General features: G+C 39.9%; 1 protein-coding gene across 1 annotated transcript; it reads left to right on the forward strand.

Annotated features, from left to right (window-relative positions):
• The first annotated feature begins 5,868 nt into the window (after positions 1 to 5,868).
• On the forward strand, positions 5,869 to 22,905 carry LOC128496711 (acetyl-coenzyme A synthetase, cytoplasmic-like). Its single transcript, XM_053466472.1, has 18 exons — positions 5,869 to 6,219; positions 6,787 to 6,982; positions 10,399 to 10,490; positions 11,520 to 11,623; positions 11,759 to 11,831; positions 11,949 to 12,024; positions 12,341 to 12,419; positions 14,408 to 14,545; positions 16,438 to 16,608; positions 17,508 to 17,641; positions 18,345 to 18,477; positions 19,757 to 19,813; positions 20,085 to 20,165; positions 20,684 to 20,792; positions 21,009 to 21,077; positions 21,410 to 21,586; positions 22,126 to 22,200; positions 22,316 to 22,905. Exons 1-18 carry the CDS (start codon positions 6,069 to 6,071, stop codon positions 22,441 to 22,443), a joined length of 2,043 nt encoding a protein of 680 aa, XP_053322447.1. The 5' UTR covers positions 5,869 to 6,068; the 3' UTR covers positions 22,444 to 22,905.
• The last annotated feature ends 225 nt before the right edge of the window (positions 22,906 to 23,130 follow it).

Raw genomic sequence — 23,130 nt, forward strand, 5'->3', positions numbered from 1 at the left:
CCTTGTTGTAACTATTGCATTGACAGATTTCTATTGTAAATATATGATCCTCACTTCTATCATGGTACATATCTGCTAAAGGCCCACATTGCCACAGTTTATATTGCAAACTACACATACACGACAATTCATAAATACATGTTATTCTAACCACTAATTAGCATTAAATATAACCACAAAGGTTACTGTCAGACTTACTCATGTCTACTGATCCACATTACTTGACCCCAGTGCAGAAACCTTCATATCTTCTGCATCCTTGTTCTCACTTTCCATCTCCCCACATTTCTAAATTTTCCCTCTTTTTCCAAATACATACTTATGACCTCTGACGTACTCTTTTCCCCTTTAATGAGGATCAAAACTACAAAGCTTTGATAAGTTCTAGTGTACCTGCCCAGGAACACAGTTCCTTTTGAATGTTAAGCCTTCGGTGATAGCACTAAAACGACCTTGCTTTGTGGAGTGATCAATGTATGCCAGTCACTTTTAACCCTGATGTCCAGTGTTGCATGAATAGATGATAATTGCATAATATGAGTATGAAACAAATAGAATTGAAATGCTTAGGTATTTTCTAGTTTTCTGCACATCTGCACATAAGATTCTGATAAACCCAGTTAATATGAACAATAATGCACACATTTTGGGACTCTGTCCCGATTTGCAGAGGTGAGAGCGGTACTCACCTTGGATGCAGCTGCAAGAGGTTGCACAGCTGCCCGATCAGCAGCTGCAGCTTGCATGACTCGTTGGGAGATCACAGTCTCCCTCTAGTCAGCTCAACATTAACCCCTTAATGACAAAGCCCGTACATGTAAGGGCTCAAAATGCATGGTTTTCAATGGGTTTAGGGACCACCCATTGTCCTTAAGGGGTTAAGGAGCGCAAGGTCTGTCACTTCAGAGCTCTTCTTTACTATTCCCTAATCACAATGTGTTGGCAAATGATGCCGAACGCGGGGATATGGAGGAAGAGGTAACAGATGTGGAGAAAGGGGTGTAAGGGCAGTTTATATGTATATGTGTGTGTGTAAGCTTGTGTGCATGTGCATGGGCAGGTGTGTGTAAGAGCAGTGTAGGTATTTGTAAGCTGGTGTGTAAGGGCAATGTATGTGTATATGTGTGTTTACGGGCAGGTGTGTGTAAAGGCAATGTATGTGTATATGTGTGCATGGGCAGATGTGTGTAAAGACAGTGTGTATGGGCAGTCATGTGTATGAGCAGCCGTGTGTAAGGGCAGTGTATGCGTATATGTGTGTTTATGGGCAGGTGTATAAAAGAGTGTAAGGGTCCTGGGAGGGAGGCTAAAAAAAATCTCTGCTTCTGTGGACTACTCTTACAGTGATACTCAGCCAGCATTATGGTGGACACCTGGCTGGCTGAGAATCATGGGAATTGTAGTTCACAGCTAGCATCCGTAGCTTTACTGTTGACAGTAAACAGCAGATGATGTTGTGGATTACAACTCCCATGATGCATAGTCATCGTGGACACCTGGCTTGCTGAGCATCATGTAGTTCACAGCTAACATCTGCAGCTTAATTTACTGTTAACTGCACTTCCCATGATGCTCAGCCAGCATCATGGAAGTAGTATGCCTGGATGAGCCTCATGAGAAATCAATTCAATGTGTTTATTTTTAATATGCATGACTGTGCTGACAAAAATTAAGCGTGTTTTAAGTGGCGATGCAAGCGCGCCATTGTAAAGTGCAATTGCTTGCAAGTGTCCCTCTTTCACATTTTGAAATGTTGGGAGGTATAAACTACTGTGGAGCTGGAACAGAAGAATAGTCACTTTGAGAGAGGAAGGTGAGTTCCGGATGTACGGATCTTTAACACTGGGTTATAAATGATTTTTTTTTTTTAATCACATGAGTAGGATATGTTTTAAGTGGACACTCCAGCCATCATATTAATACGTCTCTCTTCATGTGATATACCCAGCGCTGGGTCAGCTGCAAGAATTGTCGTACCGCAGGAGGGTTGGATGAAATTATGAGGAGGAGCTTGAAAGTGGGACAGACTTTACTTATACAACCTGCTAGGGCCAGTCTTAGTACCAAGCTGCCTAGGTGGCCTGAATCAAGTGCCTACTGAGGCAGGATTCTGTTCGGTTCCCATGCGCCCCTTTAACCATCCTGTTATAAGAAACTGTAAAATATCCCATGGCAATAAAACAAAAATCATGTCATAGAATTTTAAGTTTTATTTTCCAGTAATGACTAAAAACAAATTCAGCTATAACCTAAACTTTTTTACCATATTATAGGAAGGTGCCTTTCTCTATTAACTCAGCAATGTTTACGTACCCCATGGTCACTAAATATAGTTTAAAGGCTGCTGCTTGACACACGTTACTGGTCTCATCGTTGTTGCAATCTTTACAAACAAGATACTTGTGCAGGCGTTGTACAGCAATGCAGAATATGATGACACTATAAAATCAATAAATAATAGCAGGTCCCTGATGGCAGTCTGGTAGTCTCCTTTTTCTACTGGATGCAACGAAGTCTTTCTTCTTGCTTAGGGTGCCTTGGGCAGCTTCCCCTTTGGACCAGCTGTCAAATCTGCACAAATCTGATTTATGAAGGGACCTGTTAACCACAAACATGCAGATGAACCCACTGCACTTCACTGTATATATATATGCACAGTGCTAGTACATGTATGTATAAACAGTTATATTACCTCTGTTGCTAGTGTCATGCACTCATGCCCACATGCTGTGACTCTGCAGACAGGGTTGCCAGCAGTGTACATGAAATCGTGTGCAAATGTGCAATTTTGCTCACAATTTGAGCCAGTGATATTCAAAGGGAATCCCTCACCGTTTTTTTCAGTAGGGTACCTAGCAACATGTGCTAGTAGGTTTTTGTGGCTTGGAGCTTAAAAGCAGGAGATCCTATATAAAGTTTTGCATGGGTGTCCCTTAGTTCCTGTTTTCCAGGTGTTTACTGTAAATGACAGTAGCCTTTCCTGCCGGACTTCAGACATTAATGGTTGATACCAGACAAAGCTGATATTAGATGTCAAACTTATGAGTAAGCGCCATTTGAGCACAAAGGGCGATAAGCTTACAAGTCTCCCTGTACACTAGCACTGGGGACTTTGCAGACTGTCGGCACCGGCTCCTATCTGCTGCAGTGAATGCGAGTGGAGACACGGTTGAAGGATCAATACTTGGCATGCAGCCCAATGGATCTGATTTTCATACTTGCCCAGTTTAGAAAAAAAATCTGCAGCTTTCTGTGCTGAATCAAATTTCTCACAAGTGTTTTTAATTTGTCATATGCATACCTGGAAGTTCTCCGGATTTCACCCACACACTCCAATGAAGAGCCACTTCTTCAGGTAACTAAGGGGAAACCCTGGGACGCGGGAGCGCCACGCCCCACTCCTCTATTAAAAATAGCGCGCGTCCCACGACATTGGCAAGACCACCACCCACCACCAGCGTGATCTCCTACCCGCATCCTGCAAGGGGGGCTCTGGGTAGCCTGAGCCAGAAAGTTTCCAGGTATGGTCATATGTACCCATTACATCTGGCAAGCATTTAATACGTCTATTTGGTTGTCAGTTCAAAGATCTGTAAAAACACTTGACCTTCACATCTGAGCAGAGATACTGCATGGGCTCAGAGATTCTGCATGTCATGATCAATGTGATTTACAAGGTAGATTTTGGATTTATAAATGTCCCAAAGACTTTGTTTAGACTTACAGTCAGCTCCAGCTCTGGGAACGTTGCAAGCGGGGATCTGTTAAGTACTTTGCGCACATGTGTGGAAAGCAAAAGTATTGGGACACCTGACCATTACATTCATGCTGAAGTGGACCTACCAAGGCATTTTAGCCAATCCTATGCTTCCACCAGCATGACTGAGCCCCAGTGCACAAAGCAAGGCCCATAAAAACATGGTTGGATAAGTTTGGTGTGGAAGAGCTTGACCGGCTGCACAGAGTCCTGACCTCAACCCCATCCATCACCTTTGGGATGAACTGGAACAGAGATTGCGAGCCAGGCTTTCTCATCCAACATCAGTGCCTGACCTCACAAATGCTCTACTGGGTGAATGTGCAAAAATTCCCACAGAAATCCTCGAAAATCTTGTGGAAATCCTTCCCAGGAGTGAAAGCTGTTACAGCTGCAAAGGGGGGGGGGGGGGGGGTAACTTCATATTAATGTCTATGTATTTAGAATGCAATGTCATAAAGTCCCTGTTGGTGTGATGGTCAGGTATCACAATACTTTTGGTTATAGATTTAACTATTTTTTTTGAGCTATGTACCTATTGTATAGAATAAACCTACACAGGTTGCTGGTCCACTTTTTCATTTTTTTTAAACTTTCGGGTTAACTGATGGTCCTAGGTAGAATAAGAAACAGGTAGATACAATGGCACATGTAAAACAAGTGATAAGAGCAAAAACATATTTTTTTCTAATAAAATCTAAACGGTATTATTACATATAATGAATAAATCTATATACCTGAACTTTGGGGCAGTGATGTATATATATATAAAAAAAAAACTGTCTGCGCTTCTTACCCTAATAAAGTTGGCAACAAATATATAAACATAATATAAATGGGAGGTTTTGGTTATATGAATTGGCCAAAGCATAATTAAGCTCACCTGCCACGTCAAGGCACACTCTCAATAGGGTGAGGACCTTACCTCACCTCCTACATAGTGGGCACACAACGCAGTATATGCCTTTGGGGTGGTGGTCGGATTCGTATCCCGGAACTTTAAAAAAAAGTCTAGACTGAAGTCATTGTGTAAAAAGGTTGGTTGTGCAGCAGGACATTGGTAGCTTGACCGTCCGAGAGGGCGATCTGCCCTTGATTTTGTACTAGGGGGTTGCTACCCCCCCCCTGCCCTCAGGACCTGCTGCCCCAGGCCTATATACTCGACTGCGTAGGGAGTTGTGAAGGGGACAAATTTCCCTACACGGGACACCGCAGAGACAGGGACCCCACAGCTTATAAGAAGCCGGGTAATATTTATTCTGCTTTTATTTTAGCTAGCTTCATCTTTACAGGAGAAAATGCAAATTACAGGCACTAAAAAAAAGGAGTCGCAGAACAGGTAGGTACAAATTTGTGCAAGAAATGTAAAGGGCGCCACATTTCACAATTACTCCTGTGCTTTACCTCAGGTCCTTTAATGACAAACAAAACACCTCACAACAAGTGCTGAACCGTCTTCTGTTTATTTGTTAATAAGGGCCCTCGTGGGAACTGGCTAGCGCACCTGTTGATTTTTGGTGCTGCCGACCACTTCTATTATTACCGCGCATCCTGTGAGAAGGAGCGAGCCCCTGGCCGGTGCGAAGTCACTGTGGGAAAACACCAAGTGCTCCCTATAGCGACAGTTACCTGGTTTTGTCGCCGATGTCAAAAGTCAGGTCGCCAGGGCCCAGTACCCCACTCAGGGCCGTCCTATCACCCCAAGCCTTTCAAGTAACTATTTATCAGTATTTAGGCGAAGTCGCCAGGTGCATGCAGTTACAGGACACTGTCGTTCGCTACAGGCCAGACTCGAGGCGCACTGCTTGTGTTTACTAGAGACAAAATAACTGCTTATTCACGGCCACAAAAACGAGGGTCTGACGGAGCCCGCAGCTCTTTATTGGCCGGGTCAGGGCCATTGACCCGTAGCTGTCACCGCAAAGCCATGCTCGCACCCCTCCCTCTCCCTCACTGCATCACCCGCCTGGTGACTCCACCGCGCGCCGCGCTCGCCATCACCCCCGCCACCAATGGAAAGAGATGAGCCGAGCCCCGCCAGCCAATCAAAAAGAAGGAGTGAGCGCAAGCCTCCCTTGCATTGGCTGTCGGCCCATGGCAATACCAAGCCAGGAGAGCTGCACAAGTTCGGTCCCCCAGCCTGGGAGTCGGAGCGAGCCGCTCGCGAGGAGGGGATTAGCAGCCTGTAAATCCTCAGCGTTATTCATTCCCCTGACACTTCCTCACCCGCTCACACTCACACGGGACCGGGCCCGGCTCACCCCTCCCTCCTTCACAACAACTCAATTCAAATTACCAGCCTGCAGCAAACATGCCAAGCCAGGTAAAAGCCGCGGCAGATGTGGTCGATGCAGAAGAGCTGACAATCTATCCACCCCCTCCGCCACTGCAGGAAAATGCATACGTTCCAGACCTCAGTACATACAGAGAGCTGTACAACAAATCCATCCACCGCCCGCAAGGTATTTCTCCGCCTTTCATCACCCCTCACAGAATAGCTCAGGGAGTGGATAGAAATGGGAAAGAAATTTATAAAATGTGATATTCACTAAATCTCCGAATAAATCAACTTTATAAATGTATTAAAATGACAACAGTTAATATACGTGTCTGTCTGTCTCTATATCTATTATATATGTATCTCTATATATATCTATTATCTATCATCTATCTATATATATTATCTATTATCTCTCTCTCTCTATAATCTATTATTATCTATCTATTATCTATATATATGTCCATTATCTATCTATTGGTCTCTCTCTATATCTATTATCTGTTATCTATTATCTCTCTCTATATATATATCTAATATCTAACTATATATATATATATATATTATCGCTCTCTCGCTCTCTCTCTCTCTGTACATATATAATCTAATACCTAACTATATATATATATTTCTCTCTCTCTCTCTCTATCTATAGCTTCTGATGTATTAAATGCCACTTGAATGTATGTGATATACGTTGTTCCGAGCGCTGATCTCGCGTTTGCCCCCCCTGTATTCTTGTCCCACGCAGAGTTCTGGACAGATGTTGCTTCAGAGTTTTACTGGAAAAGCCCGCCGTCAGGGAAGGTGCTGGATTATAATTTCGATCTCACCAAAGGAAAGATTTATGTGGAGTTCATGAAAGGGGCAAAAACCAACGTTTGTTACAACGTCCTGGACAGGAATGTCATGGAGAAAAACCTGGGTGACAAGACAGCATTTTTCTGGTAATATACTCCCTAGCAAGTAGACAAACCCTACCATGACCCAAAATAGCAGAGCATTCTTCCTCCACACCATGAAGAAGCCTTTTCTGTTTGCTTTTATTATAACTGGAATATTTCTCGATAAAAAAAAAAAAATATATATATATATATATACCGGTATATATATATATATATATAGGCAGTGCTTTCCTGCCATAGATTGACTGCTTCACGGTGGTGGCGCTTTAGCTCTGGTGCTGCAACTTCCCCTAAATGCAAGTATGTTCATTGTTTGAACACATCCATTTCATATGCATTCTTCGCTTGTGGAGCTGTTTGGGACACTAAAATTGCTCGGTTCTTGAGTTGTTTATGGCTGTTGATTGGCACAGGTAGTGTTTATAAGGGTGGAATAAGAAGGAAAAGTGGAATAATATAAGATTCCTTAGTAAAGAGGTCTGAGTAAAGCATGGTATTAAATATTAGTGTTTGGCGCGTGATAATGTCCATGTATTATACCTCTGATCCTCTGTACCAAACTACTCTTACTGCATGGATTCCAAGACTCAGCACAAACAACAAACCCAAAAAGGAGGGTTTAAATAAAGAAATACACTTATCAAGAGCCATTGCTGTTTCTGGTATTTCGTTTTAACCCTTTAATGCTTAATATGTGCATTTTTACTTGCGTTTATGAGATACATTATATTGTTCAGCTGATGGTATGATGCCTCCCTTTCTTGTTTTCTTTCCCATCAGAACCCTTCAGGTTCATTAAGTTAGTTCCACCTGACCTGCAAAGGGATTAACTCCATCCATTTCACATAACGCTGCTTCTGTTCAGGCTAAAGTTAAATCCAATTGTAATCATCATTATTATGTCAGTGTTAGCTTTCCACAAAAACACTAAAGCTCAAGGACTACTCTCATCAGATCCCATCTTACACACGCTTGTCAGTTTGATCAGTGTTAGTTTGGGTTAAAACAACACTTGGCAGGGTTCTGTTTCCATGATCTTAAAGACGTCAGTAAATGTTACGGGCTTTTTGACTGCTGTACTTGACCCCGAAAGGCATTGCTTGTTTTAGATTACTTATTACATCATTCTGTCTCGGATACATAAATCTATTCTACAATCAGCAGTAACAATACAGAGGGAGAGGCTTTTAATTACAGACTGCAAACTTTATTACCTTAGGACTGGCGAGCGATGATAAACACTGCACAAATTATACTTCCCTCTCATCTGATTCTCTTCCTTGGTACCGGAGTGATCCCCACCGTGGACTCAATGCTTACATGGCTTACATCTTCCTCTTTCTGTGCATTCTGAGTATAAACACAGATAACTTAATGATGTCTTCTTTAAACATGATACCTTTATTACTGACGTATAATAGATTGCAAGCTTTCGAGACTATCTGTGTCAGGCGTATTAGTATGTGCCAGAAGAAGAGACCTAGATAGTATCGAACTCTATTATACGTCAATAAGGGTATCACTTTTAAAGTAAATCCTTTTAGTTGTATCAGATTTTCTCTTTCTTTCTACATCCAGCACAGCATTTTCACGTTAACTTATATATATATATTATTCTCCATTTCTTGTTTTCCATTTGTTTACGTCGCTGTTATTATTGTAGAGTTCATTGTAGCTATGTTGACCCCAGCTCTCTGTGTTTTTACTTCTCAGGTATTTATGTTACTGTATTTATAGCTTAAGGGCTTCCTTGTTGCAGGTGCGAGTCGCACCTTCACAGTAAAGACAGGTTGAAAGCAGTAAAAGGAGCAAGAAAAGGATCCCAAGCGGGTCCGATTCTCAAGGGCACCTTGAAATTCTATGAACGAGACTTTCCTTTCTCCCACTTGAGCTCGACCAGCTTTGTGGTGAATTAAATATACAGTAGCAATAACATGATCATACAATACATCCCCGTTCTTGCCTATACCAGCAACTGCATCCTGCTCACGTCATCGAAGCAGGACATGCTATGTGTACTCAATGATACGGGTCCCTTTAACTCATCAAAGGCTGAAGGAGGATACTCCCTGTATCCAGAAAGTCATCCAGCCTAATTTGTAGAGCTATTCCACCATAGGTTTTACAGACGTAAACAAGCAAGTAGTTTTGTGCATAGTAACATGTTGAGTTTATATAACATGCATGCGATATCTATCTTGCGTGTTTTTGGAACCCCATACAGTACATAAGTTATATAAATAGGAGGTAGTATGTATAGGGAGTAGCACAAGAGTGATATATAATGGGCTTCTTATCACTGGGATATTTGCTAAGAGGCCTTTTAAAATGTCTGATCTAACAGGAGCTGGTATACAGAATATTTTTCCAAATCATATTTTCACTTGATGTGTTTAACCTATTTGTGTGTTTACGATCCAAGCTAAATTCTCTTAAGCCATGGGATATATATATATATATATATATATATATATATATGCATAAATATATACAGTGATTTTCCTTTAAAGACTTTTTATCCTCAAAACCTGACATTTTACTCTCACAATGCAAAGTGATGGAGGTGACCTAGCATCATACATATTCATATCATATCATATAAGCATTTTATACAGTTGCATTTTATACAGTTGGGTTACAATTAATATATATTCTAAGTAAAGCCATAGAGATTTTCCTGAAAAAATCATTAAAAAGTAATTAAGAAAATAGAAAGCATCAATCCTATTTAATGGCAGGGTCCCAGATATTCCGGGGAAGCTAGTGGTACTGTTATCATACATGTTACATTTACAAATGAAATGTATTTTCTTTAGCACTGACCTATACAACTTTTTTTCCAATTTATATAAGATTAGGAGGCTAACAATTTATTCCTGATGTGCAATATACCTCATTGAATTAATTACCTATAAAGTGCAAACTAAACACTATTATATATTATACCTTTCAGGTATAATTAATTATATAATGTACAGATATAGTGGTGACTTTACACCCCAACGTGATCTCGGGAAAAATTTATGATGTCACACGTGTTATGTAAACAGACATTTACTGTGCATGCTTTTAAAGGGAGTGAAGCTTAGCATAGAAGCTAATATTTCAGTTTAACACAAAGTTCAATCTTTCTTAGTTTTCTGTGTCGCTCTCTCTCCGTGTTAACTTTATGCCAAAGTGCTATGCAGGGACATTGAGCGTCGCAGAATGCGTTGGGGGCTTGGGCGGGTGTAGCTTCTTGACAAGCACACCGTAAGGAACTTCCCAGCACCACCATACAAAGTCAGCTCCTCTCCTCCAAACAGCATTGTGTTCAATTGGATGAAAATGTCAAGTCCCTGTTACCCAGAACATAGTATTTCATGAAATCGGTCTCTGACAAGCTCGTGACAATATATATGTTTGAATGATTTTGTTTTAACTTAATTTTTTTGATTTGGTTTCTGCTTATGTTTCAGGGAAGGCAATGCACCCTCAGATTCGTGCGTCATCTCATATGGTTATCTCCTTAAACAGGTCTGCAAGTTTGCCAATGCCTTACGAAAATTAGGTATGCTCAACTGCTCATGTTATGCACTTATATATCATACAGTGTAGTTACATATTTGCTTTTTTGTCTTTTCTGATGAATGTCAATAGACCTTGATGACATTGCAAATATAAACTTATGTTATAGCTTTGAAGGACCTTTTAGTCACTCATTCACTACTTAATTCTTCCCGAGGTTCAATATCTTTGTTGATAGGCTCAATATAACAGCGAATAAGGCAACTGCAACAGTTAATAATGAACAACAAGTAACAATAAAAAAGGTCCTTTATTAACAGTTTAAGCTAAGATGCTGATACGCCTGTCAGCTTTTTGTCAATCAGACATTTCATGGGGACTCCCCAGAGATGATGCATGGTATGTTATAGGGCTTATAACCACATAATTAGCAGAATATATGCCCTTTTGGATGCATTCTGGGAAACTACAGAAGCTCACGTGGGTCACATGCCATCCGTGGGCCTAGAATTAGACAGCTTTGGTTCTGGCCAACGCCTTTCTGGAAGACTCTATAGCTAGCATTCAAAACCATTTTTAATAACGTTTTAAATTATGCATGCCAATATTTTCGGCTCTGACACCACTAAATGCAGTCAATCCATTTCATGCAAATAATAATGAGTTTCGCGTGGTGCCCCCTCTCAATAGCACTAGGGATTGTTTATAACCATGCATTTCCCGTGTAAGGCAATCCCCATAGCTATCTGTAAGAACAATCTGAAAAACAACAGGAGTGAAAAAAAATATATACATTTTTATTTTAGATGAGTGTAAATATAACAAAATTCATTACAGACAAATATGAGACGTTTAATACACAAACGATGTTCCTTTGTGGCCCCAAAAATACTGCCGGCAGTATCTATGGGCATCGTTCTCAGAGCCTTTTATTTATATAGCTGGCACTGCTTGTAAATACTGCCTGTGGGCAAAATCTTTCTTGAATTACTCAACAGCTATTTGTTAATAAAAATACCCAAGGCTTTTTTTCTCCATTTAATCCTAATTTTCTTTTTTTGTGTGTGCATAGGAGTGAAGAAAGGGGACAGAGTGGCCATTTATTTACCAATGATCCCAGAGCTGGTGTACTCCATGCTGGCTTGTGCTCGAATAGGTGCCGTCCATTCTATAGTAGTAAGTATAACCTATAGCCTCACGGTGTTAAAGTAGAAGGCCAGTTTTGGTGTATGCTCTTCTAAATATCGATCTAGAACAGGCGTGTCTAGACTGTGCTTGAATAGTATTTTTAATGACACTGTGCCTTTTAAGTTTGCAGGGTTTTCTTCGGATTCTTTGTGTGAAAGGATCATGGACTCTCAGTGTGCGGTCCTCATCACTGCAGGTGACTATAATGCCCGGACCCTTCATATGCCCACCACAGCCGTCACTTATCATTATACGCAGGATTTGCATTCCATCTCATGCTGCTCCAATCATCGATCCGCTTGATTTATTTCAGACGGTGTCTTTCGAGGAGAAAAACTGATCAACTTGAAACATATTGCAGATGAAGCTATAGGAAAGTGCAAAGAAAAGTACGTTTTCATTTTTCTTACCGTCTTACCCATTTGTAGATTTAGTTCAGGTATAAAGAAAATATAAATGCTTAATTAAACTGAATCCACATTCCACAAGTGCTTTCTTCCACATCCAGTAAGCCCTCGGTGTGTCCACCCATACGAGAGGAAGGCCTCTCACTAGATAGACAGGGATTTTCCTTGCTGTTGGCCATGCTTTGGCTGGCATGCCTTAAACTGAAGCGTGAAAATGGTTTAATGAACAGTTTAGGTTTATATAAGGAGTCTATTCTTTTGTATGTAATGAGTGGTTTTTGTTACTGTGACATTAAAGGGATCAGCTTGTGAAGAACTGTATTGTGGTGAAGCACCTGAGCGGGCGTCTGAACAACCAAAATCAAGCGAAGCTGCAGGTAATTATAAGATTTAGTATGTTACATACATGTTTTTGCACTACTTACAAAAATAAAGTATTGGTTGTGTGATGTAATAATATTTGGAAAACAATTATATGTGTTTAGGTATTTAGGTAAAAGCACGCTGTAGAATTTCTCTTGATACACAGAAGAGGAGGGCTGCCAAGGTGGGCAAAAGTGCAATCCCCTCCTGGGCTGCTCACATTTGATGATTTGGGGCAACTACATGCAACCTTTACATGTTTTTTTCAATATATCCAGTATATTCGATGTCTGTTTTTTAGTACTAACTGCTGCCAATATAATGACAATACTTTCATGGCTATTTGACGTTTAGTGTCTTGCCAAAACATGCCCATTAATTATCTCATTGGTTAAATAACACGTAAGCAAAACGTGCTAGCTAATTGTACATGAAAAAAGGTTAAGACAACCTATATATCATCACCGTATTACTTTGTTAAATTTACGCAGGCCAAATGTTTTCAAGGCTTATATGCCCATAGCCTGTGGATCTTTATGACTTTATGACTACTCACAGGCTGGTGATAAAGAGTAGAGAGAGTATATTGTATTGTATACAGGGTATAAGCCGGCAGATGTATATGGTTTGTTGAAAGTGGCTGAGAATCTGCTTTGTCAGCATTAAATGTGCTGTTATCAGTGTCCCGCTTGTCATTAGCAGATGATGAGTGACAGATTGTGTACATTCATATTGCTCATTAATATCACCAGCTGTTCTGCCATCAGCAGGCCATTAGTTGTTATCTTTGAAAGATAGATAGTCTTCAACTTGGCTGGACATACATGTTTAATACAATAAAGTAACTTTCATACATTTTAACTTTAAATACTACTACTACTACTCCCTACTACTGCAACTTCTGACTGTTAGAATGTATGCATTTTATCACTTGCATCTACAGGACAATGCAGAAGACTACATAATGGACTCTATACAAGTAGCAAAATACAGTATATATCAGCTGTTAAAACCTGTTAATCTACATTAGTTAATTAGTCATGTGCCTGTTCTCAAGACAAAAAAATCACACAGGAGCTACATCCCCTCCTTTGCTTGTTGTAATCTCTCTCTCTCTCTCTCTCTCTCTCTATATATATATACATATATATATATATTTACATATATATAATATATATTATATTGATTTATACATATATATAATATTTATATATATAATATATATTATATAGAGAGGGATGATATAACAGTTGCACAGCAAGTGCCTTTCATTTAGTATCTGTCTTTTTTTTTTTTTTTAACACTTAAAGTTTATTGGTTTTACAATAGACCATGCCAAGACAAAATCAGCAAAGGTACATAGATCGGAAATATAACAATGGCAATGAGAACCAAAATACACGGAACCGAGGTTCCCAAACACTCTCAATACATCCTCGTAAAATGACATATGACATGTGAAAAGAAAAAGAATAAACAACATATAATGGAAGGCACAGAGAGACAAAAAACACCACATAAAACAGAGACAAGGAACACACAAAAGGGAAAAGCACACCAAGGGAGAGACAAGGAGGGGGGGGCAAGGATAGGATACCAAGAACTAGGCCGCAACCAATCGTTGATACGCCTGAACTATGAAGCCGCAGTAGCCTTGAGAAACCAAGGCGTACGGAGTGACCCCAATATGAAGCCCGAAGGGGTATGACCAAATTGATTTTGATAGAACGTAAGCCAGCCTTCCCAAGTCTCCTCAAAAATATGCGGTGTGTTACCGGCAAAATGAGCCGCCCTCTCATATTGGCAAGTCGTAGTAAGAGAATAAAGGACATCATGTATAGAGGGGGGAGATACAGACTTCCATTTCTTGGCGATACTAATTTTCGCAGCAATAAGCACATGGCCAGCAGCTTCCGACGAGGGCCAGAGAGGTGTGTCTGTCTTTTTAAACTGTAGGAGATCATTAGTAGAAAATGACGGGTGTTTTTCGTTTTTTTGGCAGACCGCGTGGAACTCCGATGTTGACGTGTGGTTGGATGAGCTGATGAAGGACGCCGGTGATGAGTGTGAACCTGAATGGTTGGATGCCGAAGATCCTCTTTTCATCCTTTACACTAGCGGCTCCACCGGAAAGCCAAAGGTAAAAGGACCATTTCTTTTGCGGTTGATGGGCGAATACTTACTTAATCGTTTACTTAATGTAGCTTCTGTCAGTTTCTGCGCTCAAAATCCATTACATTTTATTTACAGGGCTATTATAATCAAGGAAAGTCAAACTTAACAATACACATTAAGACTGTCAATTTCTGAAAATTATTTTTTTAGAGTTGCCGGTGATCTTACAATCTACTATTTTTGTATTGATTTATATAGTGCTGTCATATTCTGCAGCACTGATTAGGAATTTGAAGGGGAATTTAAACGGATGGTGAGGGAGTGCATGATTGTGGTGATGATGGCGATGATTGCACGCTTCTCAGAACAGGTGGGTTTTTGGGGAACATCTAAAGTTAAAATAAGTAGTGGCGAGCCTGACAAAACGAGGTAGTCAGTTCCAGAGAAGAAGAAATACACTGGTAAAATCCTTCCCACCAGCAAGTGGAAAGAAGTGATAACGGTTAAGGAGAGAGGTGGGCTGTTAGTGTATTTCTAGATAAGAGCACAGATACAGAGGACACGGAGTTGTTAGGCGCGCTGCATGTAATGTCAGGAGTTTACACTGGCACAGTGAGACAACGGATGAAGAGCTATGGGCAGTGGCATATTTTGCCTGGGCAATGATCTATCACAGTACCCAAGTGGCCCCTCACCACTTACCCCTGTGGACATACTGTATATAAGACAGTTAAAAGGCATATATCTGATCTCCCCATCATGCCCATGGACCAATGGCGCAACGAGAAGTCTAGACCAGAATACACTACCAGCAATGGGAATAGATGAATTGTTAGTAGGAAGCTGCAGTAAACTAAATGTGATATCACATGGGAATGGACTAGTAGCTGTGTCTTGGGTGAGGAAAAGACAGATTAAAGAGATAATTTGCAGGTGAAGGTGGCAGGATTTGGTGAGTAGTTTTATGTGAAGGGTGAAAAAGTGAGTGAAAGTGTAACGCCAAGGCAGTTGGCTTTGGGTAGATTGTGGAATTATCAGCAATGGTGGCGAAATCAGTAATCTCGCTGCAGGAGAATAACCAGACGGTCAGCACTGAGTTTTACCAACTGTTGATTATCTACAGTCAGGTGAAACTCTGACATCTCCACATTTCCCTTTCGTAATATCAGTACATCGCTTTGATTATACAAAGTTTCAGACTTTGTGTGCCACTATATCATATACATGTATTCCTTTCGGGAAGTGCAAGGAGTATTTCATAAACCTTATTCATCTTTTATCAGATAGGAAATATTTGTAAGAGGGTATTTACCAAGGGTATTTTGCTTGCAAAAATCCAGTACAAAGGGTTTTTTTTTTTTTTTTGAAAAGGTTGAGAAAATGTAGAAAAAACATTATCTTATAGCATAACTAGATTTGAACTCATGAAACATATATAGTGTATGCAATGGATTTGGCTACGTGTCACGTCTCTTTTACCTAGAAACTGGCTTGGATCCAAATGTTTGCAAAACTAATATAATATGCAAAAATGCCATGTCGGTTCTCTCCACGTAGCAAGAAGGAACTTCGATAAACACATCCTTTACCGTGTTTTGTTCTGTGTGAAACCAGTGCCTCTCCCTGCATAAAGTAAACAGAGGTTGGATCAGTAAATGACAGCATTTTTATTGCTGTGCATTTGTATAAAAATAGATTTTTCTTCTTGACTCATAAAACCATACCTCGATTTAAATGTGTTTATCATTGTTAGAGGCTATTGTATTATTTTCACTACTGTTAGAGGCTATTTATTATTTGTTCCACTCTTTAAGGCGATCTATTGCTTTTACCAGTATGCTTATTTTAGGGAGCAGGGTTTAGCATAGCGGCATGCCAGTTTTGTCTTCATTATTGTATGTGTTCTCTTTCACCCAGGGCGTGTTGCACACTGTTGCTGGCTATCTCCTCTACACGGCTCTGACATTCAAGTACGTGTTTGACTACCATGAGGATGATGTCTACTGGAGCACCGCAGACATCGGCTGGATAACTGGCCACTCCTATATAACGTATGGGCCTCTGGCCAATGGTGCCACCAGCGTGATGGTAAGCTGCCCTCATCTAATCACGTATGTTGTACCACCGCCTTCAAGAAATGCTTTCTTCCTTTCAGCTTTTAATCATAGTGGTTCTGTTTATTTCTCGCATTTTATAGTCAGAAGTGGGTTTCTTATAAAAGACTTTATATATATTTATATATATCTATATCAGTGTACAATTTCTATCATAATTACAGTGAGTACAGATTTATTTTAAGTGCAAAATAATCATCTCTTCTCACTTTAGCATCTGAAGAACAAATATTGCCTGTACATTTAATTTCTTTGTTTTACAATGAATGATTTATGACTTCTTATGTCAGTGGGATATAAAAAGTCATACATCATTCATTCTAAAATACATTTTAGATAAGTCATAAGTACAACGTGTGATAGAATTAAGATAAACTTAAAAATTCCAGATAAAAAGTTTCCTCTTTGAAAAGAAAAAAACACTATAGCCATATAAGCCCAAGAAAAAATGGCGTCTTTAGTGAAAGATGATCCCACCTGTTGGTCCAATATAAAAAAGATGTAAAGTTACATCAACTTTTTGGACCTGAGAATTCTCTTCTTTCTCTTTTTACAAGCAAGCTGATGTCATGGTAGAACAAATAATCTATTTTATATTGTATCCCTTTTTTGCAGTAGAGCTTTTCGTTAGAATAGTGAGTTATAGATCACCAGCAATAAGTAAAAGTTCAGTACCATGAAAACATGTTACTGTGCTACACTGCACTAGGGTGCTCCCAGTGGGAAAAACCGGTACTACACCAAGAATATGTAATATGATACACTACTGAAAGCACAAACACAAGTTGTGTTCTTATTGTCAGAAAGTTAGGGAGTTGGTTTAAAGCAAAAAAGCAATATTTAATGATTTGCAACTTTGCCTGTGTTTTTCAGTTTGAAGGAATTCCTACATACCCACACGTAGGAAGATTTTGGGAGATCATCCAGAAGTATAAGGTGACCCAGTTTTACACTGCACCCACTGCCATTCGTTTGCTGATGAAATATGGGAATGAAAACATTGAAAAGTGAGTGCTAAGGTCTGCTTGCTGTTATGTTATCACATATACTCAAAGAATATGAAATCCCATACCTGGGAGCTCTGCTGGTTTCACCGAAAGTCTCTGGGTGAAGCCCTGCATCCTTGTGTCCCTGGATCAGTTTCTTCTTTCGCTGGGCAGGGGAGCAGTATTTGGCCGTGACTACTAGCCTCCTCACCCCTGTGCTTGGCCAGCTCTGTCTCTACACAAAGCTATTCCCCAGAACGGATAGCCTACCCTGGGAAGTTTCCATAGGAAAGGTAGTGCATCTGTCAACAGAATGTAACCTTTTATGTGCAAACTTCTGTGTCTGAATTATATGAAAAAGAGTAAGCTCACATATTTTTCACTTACCATAACCTTTGTCAATTCAGACTCACCTCAGCACTTAGTAAGTAGCCAGGGTGAGGCTTTAATTCTGGGGGAGTTGGATCAAGGTTACAAATTTCAGGGACTCAACCACATTGTAGATTGTAAGCTTGTCAGTGCGAAACCTTTGGTTTCTGTAAGTCAAATTGCACTACATGTTACTGTTTAACTATTGTACATATATGCAGAATATATAAATCAATAAATGATAATAATAATAATTGTATCTCCATTATGGTAAAAACAAAATATAATCACTGCATAGTAAAGTGAAAGAACGTACATGTTGCATTGCATGAAATACCGTATGGTTTCCGCGCAGGTTTGATTTAAACTCTCTGAAGATTCTGGGCACTGTCGGAGAACCGATAAACTCTGAAGCCTGGCTGTGGTATTACAATGTAGTCGGAAATCAGAGATGCCCCATTGTTGACACCTTTTGGCAGACAGAGACCGTAAGTAACAAAATCATAGTTGTGAAAACAGATGATGATGATTTATTTTTTTAGTGTAATTCTTGAATTATGAGGCCAGAAGATTGTTAATAACTAACTAAATAGTGAACTGGCTGATTAATTAAAAAAGACACATTTGTTCAATTACTTGTATTGCTAGCTAGTAAAGCCAGACTCACTGATGGTTGCCAGCTACTCACGTGGCAAGCTTGTCTGAAGTTGTCTGGCCTCTAATGGCTCAGACTCCTATTCTAGGGTCGGCTTCCTGGAGCTCTCCCTTCCCTGGTGACGGCTTCATGAAGGAGCGGGGTAGTCATGCATAGGTACAGGAGTGAGATAGAAGTACTGTAGGTGAGAAGAGGACACAGTTTTATTTACTATACACAACTCATATATTACACTACCTTGTAGGGAGGTTAAGAAAAGCAAATGTTTAGGAAGAGGACATGTTTAGCAGCAAATTGGTGTGATGGAGGTCTTCCAGATGCCCCATAAAGGGTGTTCCAAAAACACCAACATGAGACAATGTATTTCTTAATACAGTAGAGACTCAACAAATTCATTGCCTCTTTCTGTTTTATTCACAAATGTCACTAATCTAATAAGAACATGACATCGGGAGGCATATAATATCACATTATACAGCTTCGTGGGAATGGTTTCTTGATGTTCACATAGAAGGAACAAAAGATGAAGCAAATATTCCAGGTCAATTCACATGGCTGACAGTGAATAAAGGGGTTCTGTTGGAGTAACAAGTTTCTCTTGTTCAGTTTTCTGCGTTTACATTAGACATTCATGAAATCTTGGTTATCTGCCAACGAGACTCTTACGGCTGGCTCGCCGTCTTGTATATTAGACACAAGTACGTAAATGGTACTTATTTCTGCGAGCAACAGCCAAGGAGATAGTTCTACCGAAACAAAAACCAGCCGGCCAAATTTCAGTATGTTACATTTTAGCTTACGAAAGTTTTAGAAAGTTCTCCTGGGTATAAAAACATTAGCCATTAGCCAAGCTCAAGGTTTGAAGTGAGAACCTTTGGTTTTGGGGGGTGCGATAAGCTGAGTTTTTATGTGACTTTGTGAGCTGTTGATACATATTCATGCAAAGTCAGACATTTAGAATAAAAGCAATTTAATTTTATTTATACAATACCATATGTATAGATTTTATGCTGTTTAAATAAATGTAATGAAGACTTTTAGGGATTTGAAAGCAAAGAGGAGCAGTTATTAGGTCATCAAGCCTCTGTATAACATGTATCTTCTATCTTTAGGGAGGGCATGTTATCACGCCGCTTCCTGCCGCTACTCCTTTGAAACCAGGATCAGCTGTAAGTACCAGTATACGTATATAACTCTATTATACGTATACTATTATACGTATACGTATTCTAACTATGCTGTATATTCCATTTGTTATAATGAGATCAGCTAAATCAGCATCAACACCATTGTGTTTCTCACTGAAATAATATAAAATTATTAAAAAAATAGCTGCCTCTTACAAGTACATGGGTTGTCATTCAAAAAAACCCCTCTTTTGCCCCCTCTCTGAACTCAAGTGTTTTCATAAATATGAGGTTTCATTTGTTCCTTTAACAGACATTTCCATTTTTTGGAGTCGTCCCAGCTGTTCTGAATGAACACGGAGAGGAGCTGGAAGGAGAGGCCGAAGGTTATTTGGTAAGTGATTATACTTTTAAGGACGCACTTTTCGTCAGTGTTATGTGTCAGTATACTATAGTAGCCTATCATTTCATTTGTAAGTACAATATCGCACAACGACTTAAGACAATAATAACTAATGGAGAACCTGCTGGCCCTACTCTATATTGAATTATAAAACATAAATAAGGCACTCTAAAGAAATATTAGTAAAACCAGCGTAGCCCAATGCTATCCTATTCCATCAGTTGGTCCTATATTAAGAGCTTAGGTCCTGGTTCTCCACACTTGTAACGACGGTTCCCACTGAGTGTCCACATGCCAGCTATAGTAGTTTGCGCAGTGCACCTACTGCAATGAAGCCGGTGGCGGTACAGCAGCAGATTGTCCATTAGCTCATGTGCCCCCAAGGCTCAGGAGCCCCTAGACACGTGCCTAGTGTGTCTAATGGATAATGGGTCACTGCTACCAGCAAACCTTTTCATATAGCTGTAAGACTGCTGTGGTTGATCTGTTACCTGCCACTTGTATTCCAGGTCTTCAAGCAGCCGTGGCCATCAATAATGAGAACTTTGTATGGCAACCACGAACGCTATGAAAATACTTATTTCAAAAAGTTCCCTGGATACTATGTTGCGGGTGATGGTAAGTTCTCTGAAAGACGTGGAAACCTTAATGAAGATGCACGTTTGAGATTGCAGCCATTGTACTTGATGTTTGTGTAGATACACTTCTGAATTTTTGCAACGTTTTTTAATGGGTTTGTACAATGGGCATGAGCAGGCCTTTGCTTTTGGGAAGTTTGCGTAGCCTACCATGTGTTGATGAGGGTGTAATAACCCTGCGTTTTTCTCCCCATAGGGTGCAGGAGAGATAAAGATGGCTATATCTGGGTTACGGGAAGAATCGATGATATGTTGAATGTTTCCGGTACAGTATTAATATTGGATGCATCAAATCACATATTCACGTCTTTAGCCTCCTTACCAAACACTCTATAGCAAATATAGAAATAATAACAATTTTGGTTGAATTGCTATATGAAGAAGCATAAGTTGTATACTATTTCCTCTTGATCCAAGTATAATGTATCTATACCACTCCAGTTATTTGTATCTGAAGATTAAAAGGATGCTTCGGTTTCTGGTCATCTTCGTAAAAAAAAAAAACAGTGAAGTGCATTGGAAGGATTTAGACCTAATAGCGTTAGCACAAGGAATGATAAGTGTCCTGCCTTTAAAGCAGATGTGCGTTTCGTTCAGGTCACCTGCTGAGTACTGCGGAGGTAGAGTCCGCACTTGCCGAGCATCCCGCGGTAGCAGAGGCTGCAGTAGTGAGCCGGCCGCATCAGGTCAAAGGAGAATGTCTGTACTGCTTCGTTATCCTAAAAGATGGCAAGAAATTCACAGAGCTGCTCGCTGAAGAATTAAAGAAACAAGGTATTCTGCGTGTTCGAGCAGCACAGCTATTCCAGATATCGGTGTTGAGTGCCGCATTGATAAATACATTTCAATACAGTGTTTGGTATATGTATGATCATGTGTCTTGTTTAAATGCTGAGTGTGGTGTGTACAGTACATGTCCCCGAAATGCCTAAGAACGCTTTATGATCTGGATCCAAAATATAAGCATAGAAATGACTGAACGCCATATCGGCTGTCTATCAGGTTCTGTAGTTTTTTACAAGTGGTGTTATATACTGTAGGGCTAGGCAAAAAAACCTGCTTTTTTCCTCCATGCTTAACATAACACGGCATACTTAACTTATATTTTTTGCCAAAGGCGTTTTCCCAGGACTGAAAGTGCCATTGTCCGTCTTTTTTTGGAGTCGGTGAAATTTTGGACATATTGAAACGATAAAACCAATGTAACGGGGTCGGAGGGCTGTAATGACTAGTGCTTATAATGTAAACATCACTGTAAATATAATATTTTTAGGTTTTCGATAGTGATTTATATTTTTCTATCAACTTTCTAGTTCGTGAAAAAATTGGACCAATTGCCACCCCAGATTTTATCCAGAATGCTCCTGGATTACCAAAAACGCGATCAGGTAAAAAAATCCTTCTAGGTTTATTTTGTGGGATTATTCAGAACATTGGTGTTTCTGTACGAGATGGCAAGGTGTTTATCTCAGAGGATTATCTCGCCATTTGTTTGCCTTCCAGGTAAAATCATGCGTCGCGTGCTGAGGCAAATTGCACGAAACGAGAAGGATCTCGGAGACACATCGACTCTTGCAGACCCGCAGATTGTTGAGGTCCTGTTCAACCAACGATGTGAGGCAGCAGCGTGAATGATTTTCTCCAGTCACTGCTTTAGACAATCATTAACTCGCTCACAGACTCGTGGGTATTCCACAGATTTCTGGAAATCCGTCCACATGGAGGCATCTGCCATCTCCTGGAAATCCGTGACTTCGTTGTATCAAATATATGAATACAAGGGAATTAATTTGCCTATAATTTTCCTATTCTGTGTTTTGTAAAGCACAACGGTTGACTTTTATACTTCTTCATTCAAACCAATTGTATCCTATCATTGATTGTTCATATTTTTACACCGTTACTATATCACCACAAATGACGACGTTGTTAACGGGATGAACAATAGGACTTTTTAAAACAGTCTGTGTGTCGCATAGCATCATGGCCATAGCATCCTATCTATTGTGCAAGGGTTCATATGAGAATGGTATACTATATTAATGTGACTGTAAAAGTAATAATTTTACGATAAACACTCTTGCTGGCTTGTATCAGATTTTATATGTTGAGGGCATCATATTCAAGCTGTGGCGTGATTTATATTATTAGGGTCAAATTAATATGAAAAACGCATTTATCGACAACTGCCACTGCTTCCTTCTCCCAAAACAAATCGTACAGGGTGGCAAAATTTATTATAAGCAGCATAAGCAAAAAATAGAGAAAAATATTACTGAAACACAGGCAGTAGTATCGGAATGCACCTTTATTTTATG

The sequence above is a fragment of the Spea bombifrons genome, chromosome 5 (genome assembly GCF_027358695.1).
Source record: "Spea bombifrons isolate aSpeBom1 chromosome 5, aSpeBom1.2.pri, whole genome shotgun sequence".
Classification (NCBI taxonomy): domain Eukaryota; kingdom Metazoa; phylum Chordata; class Amphibia; order Anura; family Pelobatidae; genus Spea; species Spea bombifrons.